General features: G+C 45.7%; 1 protein-coding gene across 1 annotated transcript in view; it reads right to left on the bottom strand.

The window, feature by feature from the left end:
- Positions 1–11,302: 11,302 nt before the first annotated feature.
- Positions 11,303–17,301, bottom strand: part of sdc2 (syndecan 2) — a 38,783-nt gene continuing 32,784 nt past the window's right edge. Inside the window, exons 3-5 of the mRNA XM_035620879.2 lie at positions 16,650–16,825; positions 14,830–14,959; positions 11,303–11,931 (exon numbers count right to left, since the gene is read on the bottom strand). Of these exons, the coding sequence (XP_035476772.1) occupies positions 11,768–11,931; positions 14,830–14,959; positions 16,650–16,825 (470 nt within the window). The 3' untranslated portion in view covers positions 11,303–11,767. The remainder of the gene's footprint in view (positions 11,932–14,829; positions 14,960–16,649; positions 16,826–17,301) is intronic.

The raw sequence follows: 17,301 nt of genomic DNA, 5'->3' as shown, positions 1-17,301 counted from the left end.
AGCATCTTTCTTACTGCCAACAGGCCCTCGGACTGTGAAGTATAGTGTGAAACGTTTGCCAGGAATATGTATCACATTGCGAGTCATGCGTGCATATACATCCTGTACAACATGTGCGCCACATACAAACAGAACAAATGGCTATTTCCACAAGGTGCCTTAAATTGATTTAAAGAATCACACTGTTGTGGATCAAACAAGTTCTGTCTCCTTAACTACCAATCATATGGTCTTTTCATTTTTCTTTTTGCTGACGGTGTTCAAATGCATTTTAAACACATTTTTGGACATGTGAGATATTCTGGTACGGTGTGGAAATGAGTTAGCAGACTCACAAAACTCTTGGCTTACACAACTCAACCAAGTTTCACAAGGGATGTTTATACCATGCAGAGATGAATGGAAACCACAAGTACAGAACTAAAATGTACTGTAAATGCTGCTATATTCTGTAGATCGGCTTTTCACAAGATTCTGGGACCTGACTGCAGGCAGATGCTCCCATTTAGCCACAAGCGTATTAGTGAGGTTGGACCTTGGAGATTCATGGCGAGCAAGTGGGCGGTGTACCAAGGCGCCATCCCTCGCCTGAATGTTCTGGAAATGTTCCTGCTGTTGTGAACGCATCCGATTTGGGCAGTCGCCTGCCGTGCTCCTCGTATGTGGACGACAAACTATGGAAAATGTTTGGACCAGTTCATGGAGTTCTTGTCTGAAAACAGCTGCAGTGAATTGCTTCACCTCACCACCCGCAAGCAATCGCAATCTGGAGTTCACGTCCCCCTCGGTTCAAATGCAAACCATGCACAGCACAGTATACATTCCTTGTGATAGCACATGGCCTTAATAGATTGCTTCAGGCAGGAGTCATACACTGTATATGGCAGGAGCCCACCAAAGTGGCGTGAAGATCTTTGGGTTGGGGGAGGGGTAAATGGAGAGCCACTGCAAAGGAGAAGGCGAGAGGAGAGGATGACCTAAAGGAAGGAGACGAGGACGAGCGTAGGAGGGTTGGATGGATAAATACCTTTGTTGAGATAACAGAGTGGTATCAGTGCCCGGGGGTGATGGGAGGGGGAATCACTATCTCTCCCTGAATGCTGGGGGCTGGCATGTTCATTTCTCAATATGTGTCTTTGATACACGTACCGTAGATACACATGTACCTATGGGCAATCACAGCAAAACACACACACACACACACACATTCCATCACCACTGACACACACACATTTCCCCTTCCCATACATCCCATTCAGTCCTGCAGAAGTCCTGACGGGGATGGGACCACCACGGTTAGTTAGGTAGAGACATGATCCATGTCCTGATCACAGAAGGGGGGGGGGGGGGTTGAGAGGAGGAGGAGGAGGTGAAAATCTCCCATGGAATTGACAGAGACAAAGGCGAAGCGAATCAAGAGGGAGCGACGGAGAGCGGAAAGGGAGATGAAACAACGGCATGTCTTCTGAGAGATGCTGGTCCCTTTTGAAGAGGACACGGGCGCTGCTCAATCACAGCGAACTTCAAAGGCTCTTCATTAAAGCCTTGCCTGGAGACGGGAGCCCTCGTTCCCTCCGTGCTCCCTCTCCCCCTTCAGTCATCATCCCTCTTTGCTTCCCTGTCTGTCTCACTCACTCTCTCTTTTCTTCCGGGGCCTCCACTCAGCCATTAAAACCAGCAGGTAGGGAAGCGGCTGAGAGTGAAGACGAGCGAGGAGGAGACAAAAGGCCACAAAGGGAAGGACGATCATCCATGCAGGCAACAGAGAAGCCACGTCTGTTGAGTCGAACTGGGGAATGTCTTTTTTCCTCGAATCTATCGCCTTTTGTCGCTGCTCAAGCTCAGTCGGTGATTTTGTCTTGTTCTTCTCCGCGGCGGCTTGAATGGATGAGTCAGAGACGGTTGAGAAGGTGTGCGCAGGCTCGAGTGAAGAATCAAAATAGAAACGGAGGCAAATGCTGCCACAATGTTTGAAGCCTGCCGCGGCGGGGTGATGTGTCACATAACTTATCAGCTGTCACATGAAAAAAAAAAAAAAGAACCCCGCAGTGTCCCCAAAAAGTCAATCTCATGACATAAAAACTTAATCCCGAAGAAGAAGCGCTGCATGAAATGTTAACAGCCATCGTTAAAGTTCTCTAAAATGCAAACTCTGGTATGATTTAATAATAACCTGCTTTTGATTTGATTTAACAAACACAACGGGCCTAGAAATGATTATAATTTGCGTTTGATGCTGCGCGCGCGTTTGATCACAGACATGCGTCGAGCACATCGGGTCCAATCAATGTCACGATGAAATACACCGTACACCCCTGCAGAGGAAAACCTCGGGGAGCCGCAGCACAGCTGATCATTAGCAGGATGAAGACTGCGCATATAGTGCATCCTCCTGAGGAACGCCACTTCGTCCTACACATGGCGAGTCAACTCAGTTTCACTCTGATTGGACACGGACGTCAGATGGAACAACACAAAACATCAAGTGTCCTTCGGAAACAGAATCCCTGCTTGTCAAAAATGACTCTTTTTTTTTTTTTTTTTAAATGCATCAGTAGCCATGACGGACGAGATGTAAACACATGGACTAAATCTAATGAGAGACACATCCGCAGTATTTTGAGTACACAATCGTCAGGAATGTCGGCTCCGCTTATCAGAAGTACAGTAGCGCAGGCATCAAAGCTGCTGCCAACATGTATTATTGATGTGATGCATTACAGTTGCTCCAGGTAAGAATTTGATTTTTAAAAAAAATGTTGAGTAGACCTATCTGCAGCTTTGGGCCACAGGCCGTTTTTCAGGAGTTTAGGCAGTACACAAAAGTTGTTTTCCAGTCACAAGTTTTGTTTGCTGTCCAATAAAATTTGTCCTCAACTAATCCCAAACAGCAGGTAGGGTACACAGAGGTAAATATTTGCTAATCGTTCTGTTTGCATGCTTGAATATTCCAGTGCAAAAAGCCACCTTTTGACGAAAGGTGACAAATGTTGGGAACATAGGGATGTGGGAACATAAGCACGCTCCCCGTAGTAGAGCACAGCACCTCTGAGAAGAGATCAGTCCGTTCTCTACAGCTTTTAGCTGCAGGAATGACCGGTCTGGTTATTACCAGTCAGGGGTGAACCCTCGCTGTTAATAATCTGTCCATTCCTACCAAACCCATCCTTGCCTTACAGGAAGTGGCTTCAAGCACTGGAAACACATCAGTGCACACATCACCAGCTAAGTAAAGTGACAACTCCTCCAGAGCCCAGTTGACACTGACTGCTGTCGCCAGGGCAGTTTCTCATCATCATCACACAAGTAATTTAAAAAGTACTTTTGGCATTAACAAATATTAAATCTTGCTTCTACAACAATCAGAGGCTTCTACAACAACCTCTGATTCTCTCCATCCGGATTAGACTTCAAAGGCGCATCGCCTTCCTGGGCCCCTGGTTTTTTAACGCCCTGGAAAGATGATTTATTTGGAGATATGAGGCTTTCATCACGCAGCACTGCAATGATTATGAGTACAAAGGCGGCAGTGCGAACCCGCGTCTCGGAAAAAAGGTCTGGCGGAGTTCAGCGGTTTAAAAGTTGCCCCTCTCTCTGATGAATATATAATCAAACAACGTACAAGACAAAAGAAAAGATGGGATCAGCATGTAGTGACTTCAACCTCCTCATTGAAAATGTATATGGGATTTATTAAAGGATTAATCTGGAAACTTTCAACATTGAAACTCAACTTTTCTTGGCTTGATTGATCTCCGGTGGAACTTAGGAACTAGTTTTGACAGCATTGCCGCATTTGTGTTACTCCGAAGAATACTTCATGTAGAGAAAAGTGAATGAGTGCAGACGCAGTCTGTGTTACGGTGCCTTAACGCCACTAAAAAACATAATTCAAACCATCGCTGAAATAAGTATTCCTGCCCCAGAAAACAGAGCGTTCCCATGAGCCCTGAGCACAAATCCATATGACATCTCGTCCCCATACCTTCAGATCTAATTAGTACGTGATGATTAGAAATGTCCCATCATGGGCAACCTAATCAAAAACAAAACTTCAATCTTCCCTCAGCGGACCTCCAATGAACAGGCTGCATTTAAATGAAATGGTAATATCATGTTACAGGCCAAACCCGGGGAAGATGAGAAGTCTGGCGACGGGGAGTGTTCTTGTGAGGTTTATGAAACAGAAGGAAATAATTTCCAAAACCCATCAAGAGGGAGAGAGGTGGCACATCGGCATTCATTAGCAGCCCGCATTTTAATCAAGAAACTCGGTAATTAAGTGGCAAACTGAACAGCTTGTGGTTTTTCCAAATTGAGTTTGTCATGTGAGTCGAAGGTTGCATTAGCCATTTGTAAATGGTATTGATTTGAAATTCTGTAACATGCATTATATCCCAAGCAGCTCCACTATTTGGTGGTGATCAACTTTTGTTTCTGGCGGTTTCTGATAGAAAATATTTGAGTCTCTCGGTTGATTGACCGATTTGGTCCAAAAGGGAGACTAAAGATTTTGGAGATCCCCATTCTCTTTCCTCTTCAAGAATCTCAGTCTTGGTTATTGTGATTTGCAGGCATGTCGATAAAAGTGCGACAGTTGGACGTTATGCGGCAAAATGTTTAGATTTATTTGGTTGCTAATTTTTGATAACCAAACAGAACATAGTTTGGAAGGGAGCAAAACCCACCATTGTGTGTGCCAACAAAACGTTAAACGATTCCGTTTACCTTGGTAAATAGTTCTTAATAATCTCATTACTCCTTATGAAACGGGTGATTAGGTGTCGCGAGTCCACAAAATATGGGGTTATTAAAATAAATCAGTGCAATCATGAAATTTAATTGGGTATGACATGGGTGAAATCTGTTTTAACCTTCCTGAATATGCTTGGAAAACTTAAAAAAAAAAAAAGGTACTACATAAAGAGAGGGCATGAGACCAATCTGGTGAGCTCACGGCACCATTTTGTTCCTTCTATCCTTTATCCGGCCCGTTTAATCACTGTCCTGCACGAAAGTGGACGGGAAATTGGACATACTGTAATTCTGTTTCTTTTAAAAAACATGATTAGGTTGTCTGTCTTCTCGTACAAAGGGGAGATAGAGGGCTGTTCAGCCCTCCCGTCTAAACAACAAAACCCCCTCTGTTGTCGATTTCATCGCCATTGCCACTTTTTCCTTGGACAAAAGTGAGAATCATGTTCTAATTAGCATCTCAACCACACGTGTTCAGTTGCTTTCGATTGATTCCTGCGCCGTGCTTTTGTTTTGCTAACGGAGCGCTGGGAAACCACTTTTCTCATCATCAGATTGTGTTGGTAATAGTCATTACACCGCCCCCCATCTCCCCCCCCCCAGATGTGTTGTTCTTTGTGCGGCGGTGATGGCTTAATTTGCAAAATGCTTGAAACAAACTCAGCAACCAGCTCATTATAGCAGCAAAAAAACCTCCAAACCTGGTTCAAGGGATTAAAATTGTTCAAATTCCCCACTGGATCAACCAAACTAAGCAAAATTGTTGCATAATTAGTCCATGCTTCCCTGCCTTAATGGTAAAAGCACCATTAAGCTTTAAATCCTCAAGGCCCAAATTACTTTTTTTTTTTATATATATATATATATACATGACTCAGAGCTTTTAAAAAAGTGGAACAGTAACGAAGTAGATGGAGATTGAGCCCACACACAAAACTGCTGCCACAGATTCAATGTTTCACAACATTCGGACATGATTTACCTCCTCTAAGCGTCTTTGAGCACTAAAACCTCTGATCCTTGGAAGAACTCGGCTGAGCTCGCCACCCTCGCGGGGGTGAACAACGCTGTGGTGTTGAGAAAGACGAGGAAGTGCTGCTCCCGCGCGGGTTATCTCCTCCGTGCTCTTTGACCAGTCAAACCTTAAATCCGGGAAAGAGCTTTTCGGCAACAAAAAAAAAGAAGCTGGTTTGACTCGGAGACATAACTAAATATAGTCACTAACAGCTAGCATTAACATTTCATCATGTTTTGACGTTGATTTATTCCTTACCAATCCACTAATTTTAAAATTTTTACCTGTCCTTTGCTGTAAAACGCTGTTTTGAAGTGTTGACTTTAGCATCTTGACCAGCGCCATCTTGGTTTTTCGGAACCAGAAGTAGGAGCAGGGAGTCGGTCTGACTGATTGGATGGTGTTAGCTGTCAATCCCGCTGTATCCACGCCCCAATGCATACTCTGCTTTATCATCATTCATAGTCATTTTCTCATAGACTTCTATAGAAACCGACATCTTTACGCAACCGCGCCGAGTCGCCCTCTGCTGGTCACTCAGGAGAATGCAGGCTCCAGGCACCGGTCACGGTGACTACATTTTTATATATACAGTCTATAAATGAATTCTTTTTCAGACATTTGTCCCCTCGGTACTTCAGGTTTGCTTTGAGTGTGACTTCCAACGTCCTGATGTGTTGCGCTTTGTTCCGTATTTTTCGCCCCTGCTTCGTGTCAGGACTCCTCTGTGCTCACAAAGTGAAACTAGAGTCAGTGTAAGAATAGTTGTTTTTTCTTCTTTTTTTTTCCTCATTATTCTTTATCTGTGTCGTAGACGTTTCCTCCCCTAAAAAGACAGTGAGTCACCACTCTTTTTCTTTTCGTCAAGTGTAAAAGTTATTTTTAAGAGTCGGAGCAGTTTCTTTGTCTGAAGCTAGTAAATCACTGTGCAGCGGAGAGGCTGCAGCTGGGCGGAGATGAGGCCGAGGCCTGTGGCAACGGCAACCATGAGCGACGCCGCGCACGAATGCGCAGTAGACTTGAGGTTGACGCTTGGACTAAGACTTGCTTTCCGTCATACTGTAATTACCACGAGTTTATTTGCAAGGCTTTGGGCTCGGACTGGTACATTAATCCAGCTAATTCCAGCGCGGTGTTGTGTCTGCTCGCGGGGTCCTACGTGTCCACCCCAGTCGGACCCGGGCTTAGTCTCCGGCCATGAGCTCTTATGAGGCCTGACAGCCTGTTTACCTTGGACGCCATTTCCCCAGCGTTTCTGCATGGTTTGGCGCTGACTACCAGTTGACGGCCGACAGCTTTATTGAATCAGCTCCGCGGCTACAAAGAGAGCGAGAGAGAGAGAGAGAGAGAGAGAGAGAGAGAGAGAGAGAGAGGGGGAATAAAAGAGACGAAGGAAAAGATAGAAAATGAGCAAGCGACTGAAAGGAACAAAGAAAAAAGCTACCAAGTAGTCTGAAATCCATTCAACTACATTTTGTGAGGTTTACATTGACGTCCTCGTGGCATAAACACGCACTGACCCTTTATATGAATCTAAACAGAGCACAAACAGCACGTAGGTCCTTCCTGCACTTTGACTCAAACTTTCGACTGAAAGTGGCAAACACATTCCCAGAGAGGAAAGGACAGATTGGGAAATGTTTGTTACTACAACAGCCCCAATATATGTGGCTTTCTCCCATTGGCTCTCTGCTCCACCACCCCCCTGAATGGGCCCTATCATGGTGGGATGCCTTAAACAAACTGGCCCGGGGCAAATATCACATACCGTGTGAGAACATACTGACCCGATTCCCTCAGAAAAAGAGTAGAAAGAGGAGTATTCACCTAAAACAACGTATCAAAAAGCCAGAGGTATGCTTTATCGTGTATCCAATGATCTGCCTTCCCCTCAGGTCAGAAACACACACGCACACGCACACACACACACACACACACACACATGCATAAACACACATTTGGAATATGCACTGATGCATGATGCATATTCAGCTCCTCTTTCCTTTTTCAGTCTTCAAAGAAAACATCACAAGGTGGTTTCAGTGCGCGCGCACACACACACACACACACACACACACACACACAGAAGTAGGGGTATGAATATGAATAACCCCCATTGTGATGAGGCAGCTCGTGAAATCACGACCCAGTGTAGATCAAATGTCAAAAGAGAGTAAAGTAGAAAGAATCAAACAGTGTTTAGGAATTAACTTGAATATCATGCAATGTTTCCCACCTCTCCTTTAATTGACAACACTTCTGCTCAACTTTTTTTAATCAATGATCAAAAAAATAAGAAAAAAGACATTGTTACTGTTTCACAATCTCCTGCGTTTCAGGTGTCGAACTGATTAAATGAGTTCTGTCAGAGCTCGTCCTCGACCGGTGTCACTCTCCGTCCGTGGCACCTGTCGAGATGTGCAATCCCGCACGTGCAAGATTAATCCGCACCATTACTGTAATCCCCCCCGCCCCCCCCACCGCAACACGGCGGGATTAGGGCTCTAAAATGATACGCTGGAAACACATAAAGATTACTGAGCTGCACATCGATAACTCCCTCCGACTTTTGAGTAACGCTGCGAGAGCAAATGTGCTGCCGACTGTTAAAGCCAGGCCTACATTTTTAAATGTCCTGTGCTCTATTAATAGCCGCAGTGATACCCCTTTATTGAGGGCGGATTTGCTGTAGGGTATTTCTGGCTTTAGGGTAACCATAGTAAGAAAGGCTTATTACCCCCTGCATAATAATTTTACTTTTATTCCCCCTTTTAAAGTATTTTTAATGAGCCGCACAAAGCCACGCGGCTCCTTTTAACTTCTCTCTGACAATAACACTGGCTAACACGTCCCAGGAGGAATCTTTGTTCAAAGGGTTTTATGGAGGGAAAAAAGAAAGAATAGAAAACATATAATCTAAAAGCCTCAACCTCTGTGCTTTCAACAGAGCAGCATAACGGACATGCTAACTGATAGTAATACAACATTGAGTGTGTATTTTTCACTGTCACTAAAGGAATAGTTCAACATTTAAGGAAATGTGCTTATTCACTTTCTTGCAGAGAGAATCAGAGTCAGGCGGCAATCAGCCGTCCTTCATATCAAGACTGGAAATAAGCAGAAAAGGCAAACCTGGTTTTGTCCAAAGTTTAAAAAAAAATCACCAACTGAAGGTTAATTAAAATACCTTTACAAAAACATAAAAGTTGTTAATAAATCACAAAGCAAGGTTTGTGTAGTCGACATTTTCCACATTCTATAAAAAATGAAGCAGATGTAACAAGATGAAATACTTTACGGCTAAATCCACTTTATCTTCTGGTAGTTATTTTAATGTCCGAAAAATATTTCACCCCCCCCCCCCCAAAAAAAAATTAAAGGGTGAACAGAGAGCGCATACTTCCGTCAAGGCTGACGCCCTATAGCTCGCCATGTAAAAGAAAGTGAAAAAAATAAATCCTGTGTGCGCCAGTGTATCCAGAAAGTTGTACGGGTTCTTCATCCTGTTCTCTCCAATAACTTTCATGGAAAAAAGATTGAATATTCCTGGTAAGCAATGTTTTTTTTTTTACGCGTGTATTCTCACTGCATGCTCACTTATGAAATTATGAACGTGGCCTGGCAGCAAAATATCATGAACATGTCCTGAGCAACATTGGTAGAGATTTGCATTGTCACCTACCGTCCCTCTGGATACGTTTCCGGGGAAATGTCCGGACCCCCAGTGCAGCAAAGTCAGACGGACAAACGGCCACGAAGACATTGCGGTCACCTCCGCACGTTCAGCGGGTCGGCGAGCGTAATAGTTAAAAACAAGATGCACAAGCGGTTGGATATTAGGCCACAATGTTTATTCAGTAGTGTTGTTTCAACTTATAGGTACAATACTGTCAGCTTTTGTAAGACTAAAAAAAAAGTTACCATTACAGTCATCCATGCTCACAGAATGCCAGTCAAGTCGTTTACACCCCTCAGTTGTGTACACACCCGCCACATGCTCACCTCGAGCACGTACATTTCCTAAATGGTAGGCACTTTGAAGGTTTAAAACATTTGTGAATATACATTTATATATATTTATATATCTTTTCATATTCTAATAAGCAATTGGACTCAAAGGTCAGATCTCTAATGAAGAGAGAGAGAGAGAGAGAGAGAGAGAGAGAATGAAAGGGTGAAGAGGAAGAGAAGAATGATCAAACAACAATGATGTGGCCATGGTGGAGAGGATGGTGGCGGGAGAAGAAATACTGTGAGTCTTTGGGTTTTTCTGAAGAGTTCAGTACCTTAGGTCCTGTGACAAGAAAGGAGAACAGAGATGGGGGGGGGGGGTTTAAAAAAAAAAAGAAAAGAGGACAGAAGTGGACAAGTAAAGAAGAAGAAGAAGAGAGGAACATGAGGGATGGAAGAAGGTAGCGGAGACGAACAGCTGCATGTGGGTGGCGTCGGGCGTTTGGACCACGTGACAGCATCTACTGTATATCTACTTCACATTACTGTACGGCCGAAGACAAGGCGACGCCACAAACCCGCCGGGCGAACCGCGGCGCGCGTTCCTTTCGGGTGAAAGAAGAAGAAAACAACAGCCCGACTGGCCAATCTCCACTGATTAAAAAAAGGAGGTGGGAGTGAGGGAGGTTAGGGTCAACAGAGAGAAATAGGAAGGATGGGGAGGGAGGAGGAGGAGGGAGGGGGGGGGGGGGGGGGTAAGTGGCTATGGGCCAAAAAAACACCACACAGCCACGGAGAAGAAGAAACTTCGGCCCAAAACACTGAACATACTCAACGCTGCACGGGAGCAGTGGGAAGCAAGAGCAGTGAATGTGCAGTGTGTGTGTGTGTGTGTGTGTGTGTGTGTGTGTGTGTGTGTGTGTGTGTGTGTGTGTGTGTGTGTGTGTGTGTGTGTGTGTGTGTGTGTGTGTGTGTGTGTGTGTGTGTGTGTGTGTGTGTGTGTGTGTGTGAGAGAGAGAGAGAGAGAGAAAATGCATTTAAATAGAAACAAAAAGGAGTTCCAGCGAGGAAATTAAAAACAGAAGCGAGGTTTGTGATTTTTCTCGAGCCCTGACACGTATTTTCATATATTTTTTTTTTTTTTTGCATGTTTTTTTTTTTTGTTTTTGTTTCAAAGATTTCAATTCCTGGTATGTGAAAATAAAAAAACGCGGTCGAAAAAAGAAGAGAAAGGCTACACACTGAGAAGAGACGGACAATATCGACACGACGAAGAAAGGAAAGGAAGAAGAGAAAAACGACGTGAGAGCAAACAATAGACATTGTTACCTGAAGGGACATTTACATTGACCGTTAACAGCGTTAATATGAAGACCGGAGAGCTTCATCAAAACTACAAAGGCAATTTTTTTTCTTCTTTTTTTTAAACATCAGAGAAAAGATAAATTAATGTAGTACACCTTTAGGAGATCAACATCGGACATGCTCGGACAAAAAATTAAAAACGAGACAAATGAACGTAGGATTGATACGGAATAATTATCCTCAGTTATTTCCACTTTTGATTTTTTTTAAATTTTCTTTACAAATAACGCACTGCTACAGTTAGAAGTAGCCAGCGACTAAAAAAAAAACAGCTCCTCTGACAGAAGACGGACGTGATCCGCTTCCTCGCCCTCGACGGATCCTGTTTTTCAGCCTTTTTCCAATGATACACAAAATGTTTAAATACACTGAGATTCGCCGTGACATGAGAAAAATGCTTGGTTTTCATTGTTTGTTTGTTTTTTTTTAAAGAAGAAAGAAAAGATCTTACTCACAACACTCAATGCAAAAGCTTTCCTTTATGCTATTTTTCCATAATCAACTTGAAAACAAATTTTCCTCCTCGTGTGTTTCTCGCCGTGTACGTAAGAGATTTGCTGATGTTGTTGTTGTTGTTGTTGTCGTTGTTGTGGACTGCGTTTTTTCACAGTCTCTCGAAGAGTTGTCAATCTGGTGATGGGATTGGGGATGGGGGGGATGGGGGGCGGGGCCCCGAGGACCTTATGCGTAAAACTCCTTGGTCGGCGCCTTCTGATAGGCCGCGCCGGAGGGTTTCCTCTCCCCCAGGTCGTAGCTGCCCTCGTCCTTCTTCCTCATGCGGTAGACGAGCAGGAGGATGAGGAAGATGGCGAACAGGAAGCCGATCACGCCGCCTGCGATGACGGCTGAGAAGGGGAAGAGACAGAGAGGGGGAGGTTAACCACCGATGCTCGGAAGGTGAAAATCGGTGTCTACTCGTGGAGATGGAACCCTTAAATTGCAGGCTACTTAAAAAAAACTACGCGGCCTCCTTATGATTTAACATCAAGTGCGTCCTCTATCTCGTGCTTCGCGACGGCTTCATTTTCCATTTGGCAAAAGAAAAGAAGCGCTGGCAATGATTCTGGCCCTGCGGCAATTTCTCGGGCACATCGAGCCTCCGAAAATGCCAATCGTAGCATTTTTTTCAGAATCAAAACCAGAGGCTTATGCCATGGCCCCTGTTTCTGCAAGCTTATAATATGGACACTTGAGGACAAGGAGAACACTTTGGCTCGTGCCCTGTCCCGTGCAGCTCTCTGCGACTCAACGAACCGCATCTCTCACAGCTTCACCCTACTGCATTTATATTATTCCCTCTAATTAAAACCTTCCATCATTATTTACAGACCACGCGTGGCCGCCCTCTTTTGTCACGCGCGCCTTCTGCCGCGTCGTTGGAAATAAATCGGAACGCTAATGCAGCAGAACAGCACATTGCCAAAAAAACGGAGGGGATTCAACGCAGCGAAACGGAGCCGCGAGCGCCGGCGGCAGGACGTCGGAACCGACGCCGTTGAAGAATGTCAATCTCAATCGACGGAGTCAGACTTGTTTTCTCTGCGGTTCATTTCCCCTCCTCTAATGCGCCGTGAGTTTTCGGAGTTAGTCTTCCACTAAGGGGATTTCAATGCTCCGGTCCTTGATTGGTACACGGAGCTGCGTCGCTCCCAGAGTGCGGCTGATTGGACAAGGTCTGCGTTCCAATCAGTGACGGCCGATCGGGACTTCAGAAGAAAGGAGCTGGTGGCACAGATTACTCCCCCCCCCCTATATTTGATGTTACATTAAAACAGACCCCAACCCTGATTGTCAGGGCTCTGCATGGAAATATCTAAGCCCCTCGGAATTTCTTTGGTCACAAAACCCCAAAATTTGCTCTAGAGAAGATTTTTTATGACGGACGATCTCTGCTAATTCAAAGCGGCCGCACCGAAGGATATGATTTATTTCAACAGAAAAAGGGGTTTTTCTTCTTCCATTTAGGTTAGCACGAGGCCGGACTGACTTCCGGGCCGAGGGGATGAAGGAGTCCTGCGCCATTTGGGATTTTACATGGTTTGGGTTTCAATCTTAATCTGAAAAAAAACTCCCGTGAGTTTGGATTTTCAACATTTCTTTTGCTGTGACAAATTATTGCGAATTAATCTGTGACTATAATGTCCAGGGGGACGGAGCTTCACGGCCCCCGTGAGGCAAAAGACAGAACATGTTTGAAGTTAAAACTCTCTGTGACGGACACATTGTAAACCAGCAGGCCAACAGTGGGTTAACACAAAAGGGGAAATCTGAATTAAATCCACCAAGGCTGTATTAAGAAATCCGCTTTGACCCCGACTCTCCTCACTCGCCACATGCGCTTATTTCACTCTCCCTTACCAATTATGCCTGGCTGAGGTTCTTTATAGCTTCCTAATCTGTTTAAGGTGTCTCCCGGTGCCACAATCCGCCCTCTGCTCCTCTTTAGGTTTCCACATGTTGACCGGCCCCCCCGCGGCCCCATGGGTAAAGACCCTGGCGCACGCCCAACCGCCGAGCTCCGAGACGCCGCAGCACCGTGCGCGGAGCGAATAAATGAAAATTACATTACGGGCAATTATTTTTCATAGGATTTCATGCAGGAGATGAAGATTAATGGTTATGAGCTGGAGGAAGGGTAAATTGAATGAGGTGGAGGAGGGAACGAAGAGTGGAGGTGACCACATTAGACATACATTTCCACTCTAAATGCATTATCTGAAGACTTTATGTTGGCAGTCACATTTTTCTTTTCTCCCATCACAATCCAAGAACAATATGCAAAAGAGGAAATGAGCCTATCAATCGGCGAGAGAGATGTGAAGAGAGTCTGTCCTGATTTGCGGCTCGTCGATGTTGCCAACGCCAGATGGATGTAACAACAAAGTGCGAGTGAGGTGCCAATCAGCGTTTGCCTCAGACGCGCGGCGAAAGAGAAACGTCGCCGGAGATGCGCCGTGATTTCGAGTCAAATAGTTTCCTCTCCACCATCTCTCATCTATTCTGAGCATGGGCACATGAAAACGCCCACAACGCCGCGAATCCTGCGAGGCCTTCAAAGAGGGATGCAGACGGAGTTTATTGAAAGTAATTATTTCCGAAAAAGTGGATCAGGTGGCAGACTCGGGGGGGGGGCAACATATTGCAGATTAAAAACAAACGCTCCCGGAGTGCATCAGAGAACTTGCCGGTGGAGAACAAAACGGAGTTGCTCAGGCCAAAAATAAAGAAAGATCTCGCTGAGAACACAAGGTCGCAGTCGGGTCACTGGGACATAGTTGTGTCCTTGTGAGTTCGATCTTTGGTGGTTACTATGACTACATCCGCACTACTACAAGTTTACTCGGAAATGTATCACTGTTGCTAGGTTCGCCTGCCGTCCGCAATTCTACGGATATTTGATTGCCTTGAATGGACATTTCCGTTTGAACACCCCAGTTTAAAAAATGGAGTCGTTGCGAAACGACGAGGCAGTCGCTCGCATTCGCTTCCTGACTGGTTCCTCAGGAGGTGACAACTCCACAAACCGACGCACATCGCTGCTCGCACCTCCTTTCCGTAACAGTTCCCGCGAAGAGAAATCCCTGCTCTTACTCTTCACCATTGTTGTTTCTCCTTTTTTTTCCCCCTGTAACCAAGCAACCGACTACAGAGGAGTCAATCTGCTTCCTGTTCACCACAGTCACGCACATGCCCAGTGTGAAAACGCTTTGGTGTCTCTTGGTTTCGCTTCCTGCGATGCATACCTGCCAACACCTCCGTCCTCTGGAAGAGGTTTTCGGTGTGAACCTCGACGGCCTCCTGGGGTGAGCCGGGCACACTAGTCGTACTAGTCATCTGGTTCCTCTGCATGTCGTCTGTAACTGGCACTGGTGCCTGGGTGAGGAGGAAGGAAGAGAGAGAGTTTAAAGTGGGATTTTGATTTTACTGACAGCTGACGGTCACATTCTCTCCTCCAGTATTCCTGGTCTGAGTGTTCGGAGGACTCGGGTTCATTTGGGTGTTATTGCATAATCCCTAAATCCGTCTTTTGGGGGATTTGTAAGTGCAGGGCAATTTTTGGGTTTTTCGGGCCAGGCTCTTAAACTCTCACACGTTTCTGCTGGTTACCTTGAAAACCTTACAGTGACAAGACTCAGGAAAACATGACGCAACAAACACGATATAAGTGACAGGGGTGCGTGGTGTTAATTGGTGAGCATTCGAGGAGCCGTTTGCTGGACTTTGTTCCTCTGGTGTCCAGGATTCACGCTCTATGCAAAGTACCAATCTTCCCATATAATAAATAATTGCAGTGTTGCAAAATGTTTAACTCTTCCTAACCCTAACCCAATAGAGAAGATTGTATCCTGCGCTTTTTCCAGTACTATCGAAGAATGGAACCAGTGCAGTTGACCAAGGGGAGTGGTAGTGACAAGAGGGGTGGGTGGCTGGGTGGGTGGGTCTGAGACCTTTGGCGACTAATCCCAAACAGATGCAGCCCGCAGCACGGCGCGGCACAGTACAGTAGGAGCTGTGAACCCAGAAGTGAGATCTAGGACAGTTCCAGAATATGTGATTATGTTCGAGAGAGATGTAATCCCCCCCCCCCCCCCCCCACACACACACACAATTTGCAACTGAGCGAAAACACCGAGAAATGACGTGAGCACTTGATCTTTATCCTGAAAGCGACCTCACGGCTCGCGGTATTACGAGGGGGGATTTGATGACATATACTGGGTCAGATGAAGACACGCCGAGGTGCCGTGCCGTGCCGCGCCAGAGTCAGGGCTGGCTAGAAATGAGCCACCGGGGATTATTATTATTCCTCAGCGGGGATAAAAAGGGGGAGACTCTGCGTGGACGCCTGGCGCACCACGAGACACGGAGAGGATGGGAACCATGATCGACGGTTATCGCACACGCAAACACGTCGGCGTCTGGAGACGCGGTTCGGCCACGGCGCCGATATACAGATGTGTTTTTACTGTTTCTAATAATCAATTTTACTTTTCTTCCTCCCATGTGCTTTGTGAATGATGTCTGTAAGTGTCTGTGAATGTACTTGTGTGTTTATATATATATATATATATGAATTTTACCTTCAACCTGCCTGGGAAGTGTAGATGAAAACTCGCCCGTATGGCTAAATCTGGAATATTTACATGTTGGGACTCAAGTATGCGTGTGACTGAATGTGCATTGTCCCTTTAAAGAAATAAACACAAACCCGGTAACACCGTGCTCATGAATTAAGATGCTTTTTGGGATAATATACCGACAGCGATAGTTGTGGACTTATAAAGGCTTATCTGTTTCCCTTTGCTTTAATTCCTTTATGCAAAGCTAATCCAACCCTCCCCCAGATGTAGCGTCATATTTAATTGGACATAAATGAGATTGACGTGAATCATCGACATTATTCTTGATCCTCTGAGTGAAGAAGCCTACTGTACATTTAGAGAAAACTTTCTGTCTCGTCTTTATCGCTTCTGAGCACTTCTTCAGCCAACCTGGTTAGAACACTGAATAAAAATCAATTCTCGTTTGTTGGCCCGTCTCCATTAGAGTCCTTTTTCCTCACCTCTGTTCTGAACGGTTTCCTGGGCGTGCTGTCCTTCGCCTTTTCCCGCACCGTGGCTGTGTCCACGCGGGGGGTGAAATCTTTGGTGGAGTCCTGGGTGGGTTGTGCCGCGTTGGGCTCGAAATACACCATACTGACGGTCACCGTCTCCTCCAGCACCACCTCCTCGCCGCCTCCTGGGAGGAAGAGCGCGTCGTGCACATGCAGGTTAACGACGTTGCCCAATGAAACGGGGAAATAAGATGTCGGGGGAAATGCTCGCTGGGTGAAACTTAACACTACCGCATGACAGGTCATTCGCTCCTGCGGATATTATTGTCACGTCCGGAAGTGTCCGTGCACTTTGTCTCGCTTAACTTCAGCAATTTTTGGGGATCTACGATTCACGGCGTGAATTTCCCAGCATGCCGAGTGGCGGAGCGGAGACATTAGCGTTATTGATCACCGTCCCGCCTCCCCGCTCTGAAATTTGCGCACTTGCCCGCGGAGGACTGGGCGACAAGGCGTTCTCAGTTCGCATCGAGTGAGGGACGGAAAAAGGGAGAGTGGCGGCGAAAGGCAAAGAGAGGCAGAGAAACAAGAGAGATCAAGAGTGAGGAGGGAGGAAGTTCTGGCACAACTTTAGTCTACCGGTGAGAGAAGAAGAAGAAGA

Source organism: Scophthalmus maximus, chromosome 22, assembly GCF_022379125.1.
Source record: "Scophthalmus maximus strain ysfricsl-2021 chromosome 22, ASM2237912v1, whole genome shotgun sequence".
NCBI lineage: Eukaryota > Metazoa > Chordata > Actinopteri > Pleuronectiformes > Scophthalmidae > Scophthalmus > Scophthalmus maximus.
Note: the sequence above shows the minus strand (reverse complement) of the source record. Positions and strands in the feature narration are given on the sequence as shown.